The 2,344-nt window shown below is 38.1% G+C and overlaps 1 protein-coding gene across 1 annotated transcript in view; it reads left to right on the forward strand.

Annotated features, from left to right (window-relative positions):
• The window catches only part of MDAR1 (monodehydroascorbate reductase 1), a 3,905-nt gene that overhangs the window by 832 nt on the left and 729 nt on the right, over window positions 1-2,344 (forward strand). Inside the window, exons 2-9 of the mRNA XM_021434068.2 lie at window positions 67-138; window positions 596-647; window positions 796-876; window positions 1,053-1,171; window positions 1,256-1,475; window positions 1,600-1,718; window positions 1,811-1,936; window positions 2,202-2,342. Of these exons, the coding sequence (XP_021289743.1) occupies window positions 67-138; window positions 596-647; window positions 796-876; window positions 1,053-1,171; window positions 1,256-1,475; window positions 1,600-1,718; window positions 1,811-1,936; window positions 2,202-2,342 (930 nt within the window). The remainder of the gene's footprint in view (window positions 1-66; window positions 139-595; window positions 648-795; window positions 877-1,052; window positions 1,172-1,255; window positions 1,476-1,599; window positions 1,719-1,810; window positions 1,937-2,201; window positions 2,343-2,344) is intronic.

Genomic DNA, 2,344 nt, shown 5'->3' on the forward strand with positions numbered 1-2,344 from the left:
TACTTTTGATTGATTTGTTTAATCTTTACTTTCTTCTGCTGAAAGGTTCTTCTTCTGACTGTACAGGGATATGCAGCAAGGGAGTTTGCCAAGCAGGGGGTGCAGCCTGGTGAGCTGGCTATTATTTCCAAGGAAGCGGTATGCTTCTTACTGTATTTAATGGAACTTCTGTTTTTATCAGTGAATGCAAAAAAGATTTGTCATTCCATCAACCAGCATGTAGCCATTTTGCTTGCATATACATTTTAGATCACTAGATACGTTATTCTATTCTCATCGAGTACAATTCTTTTATTGTAATTGTCAATTAAGCTTAGAAAAAGCAAAAGATTCTGTCACATAATTTCATTACTCAGTACACTGGTTGGTTTTGCATATTTCCCATTCTGCTGTTTTCGTGGGACCGCCCCCCCCTCCAGATGCACCTTTTATAATCTAATGTTTTCTTTGTTGAATTCGAATGTAATAGAGACCAGCAATAGTAGCATTTACATGACAGGACTCATTGTAACTGTTACCGTTGTCATTTTTTGATCCCATGAAGGGATAAATTTATATTGCAGGTTACCTGATTTTTGCTTTCTTATACATGTAGGTGGCTCCATATGAACGCCCTGCTCTGAGTAAGGGATATCTCTTCCCTCAGGGTAAGCCTAAATGCGTTTTATATTTCTATTGGCAACATTTAAATAAACTCTAAACTCCGATAATTTCAATAGTAATTTTGCCATGCCATTCTGTTGGCCATGTGGTTGGTTGGTTTCCTCGATCAATTTGGTGATTTGTTCTTTGCAGGAGCTGCAAGACTTCCTGGTTTCCATGTGTGTGTTGGAAGTGGTGGAGAGAGATTGCTTCCTGAGTGGTACAAGGAAAAAGGTTAGCAACGTATATCTTCCTGAATTTGTGTAATGTAAAATTTGAGGGTTGTGGAATAATACATAATTGATCTGCTAAAGGGAATTTAAGCTAATAGTGATTGTTTATTGAACATCTGTGACTTAGAATTTGGAAATGGCCTCATTTATATACTTTTCGTGCTATGATGCTTGCAGGGATTGAATTGATCCTTAGCACAGAAATAGTGAAAGCAGATCTTCCTGCCAACACTCTAGTAAGCGCAGCCGGAGAAACCTTCAAGTATCAAATTTTGATCATTGCAACTGGTTCCACAGTAAGTTACAGTTTTGAGGGATCTTAACATAAAACATCCCTTTGTCTTGCCTGCAATGCATAGTTTAACACACTATTCTTGCAGGTTATAAAATTGACAGATTTTGGAGTGCAAGGAGCTGACGCTAAAAACATCTTCTACTTAAGAGAAATTGATGATGCTGATGAGTTGATAGAAGCTATCAAAGCAAAAAAGAATGGGAAGGCTGTTATTGTTGGAGGAGGTTATATTGGTCTCGAGCTTGGTGCGGCAATGAAAATTAATAATTTTGATGTCAGCATGGTGTACCCTGAACCATGGTGCAGTAAGTAGAGAGCTACTTTTGGCCTTTCAATATACTGTTGGAATATGGCATTTGGGAACGTAATCAATAAACTATTTGATTTCTGGTGGTTCATGTTTTTCTAACAAGAAGATTGTTCTTGTAGTGCCCCGGCTCTTCACCTCTGCGATTGCTGCTTTCTATGAGGGTTATTATGCTAATAAAGGGATCAAAATTATAAAAGGAACAGTTGCAGTTGGATTCACCTCTAACTCAAATGGAGAGGTAAGCAGTCATCTTTCTAAGAGCTTGGCCTTTTAATCATTTTTTATGAGACTGAAATCATTTTAATGGTGATACTTTTGCCCACTGTTCAGGTGAAGGAAGTTAAGCTTAAGGATGGCAGAGTGCTGGAAGCTGACATTGTTGTTGTCGGTGTTGGTGGGAGGCCTCTTACAACATTATTTAAAGGGCAGGTTGAAGAGGAGAAGGGTGGAATAAAGGTTGGTTTGACGAGTGACATTATCTCAAATGCTTTTTCATCTATAAATGTCAGCTTGAAGTTCCTATTGCACTTTATTATTGAATTGATCACCTTAAGTATTCTGTTGATATCGCATAAATCTGCAGTAATGAGAATTGTTTTTGTACCATGCTCGTTTTAGTACCTAAATGTGGACAGGATCTTATTCTGAATAGCATTCATGACGTGGAAGTTCTTATTAAGATCTGTATGAGATTGTATTACATAATTTGTCCTGATTGCAGACTGATGCTTGTTTCAAATCAAGTGTTCCCAATGTATATGCCGTGGGTGATGTAGCCACTTTTCCTATGAAGCTATACAATGACATGAGAAGGGTTGAACATGTTGACCATGCCCGGAAATCAGCTGAACAGGCAGTGAAGGT

This window comes from Theobroma umbraticum, unplaced genomic scaffold (genome assembly GCF_002168275.2).
Source record: "Theobroma umbraticum cultivar Fairchild unplaced genomic scaffold, ASM216827v3 scaffold_86.0, whole genome shotgun sequence".
Taxonomy (NCBI): Eukaryota; Viridiplantae; Streptophyta; class Magnoliopsida; order Malvales; family Malvaceae; genus Theobroma; species Theobroma umbraticum.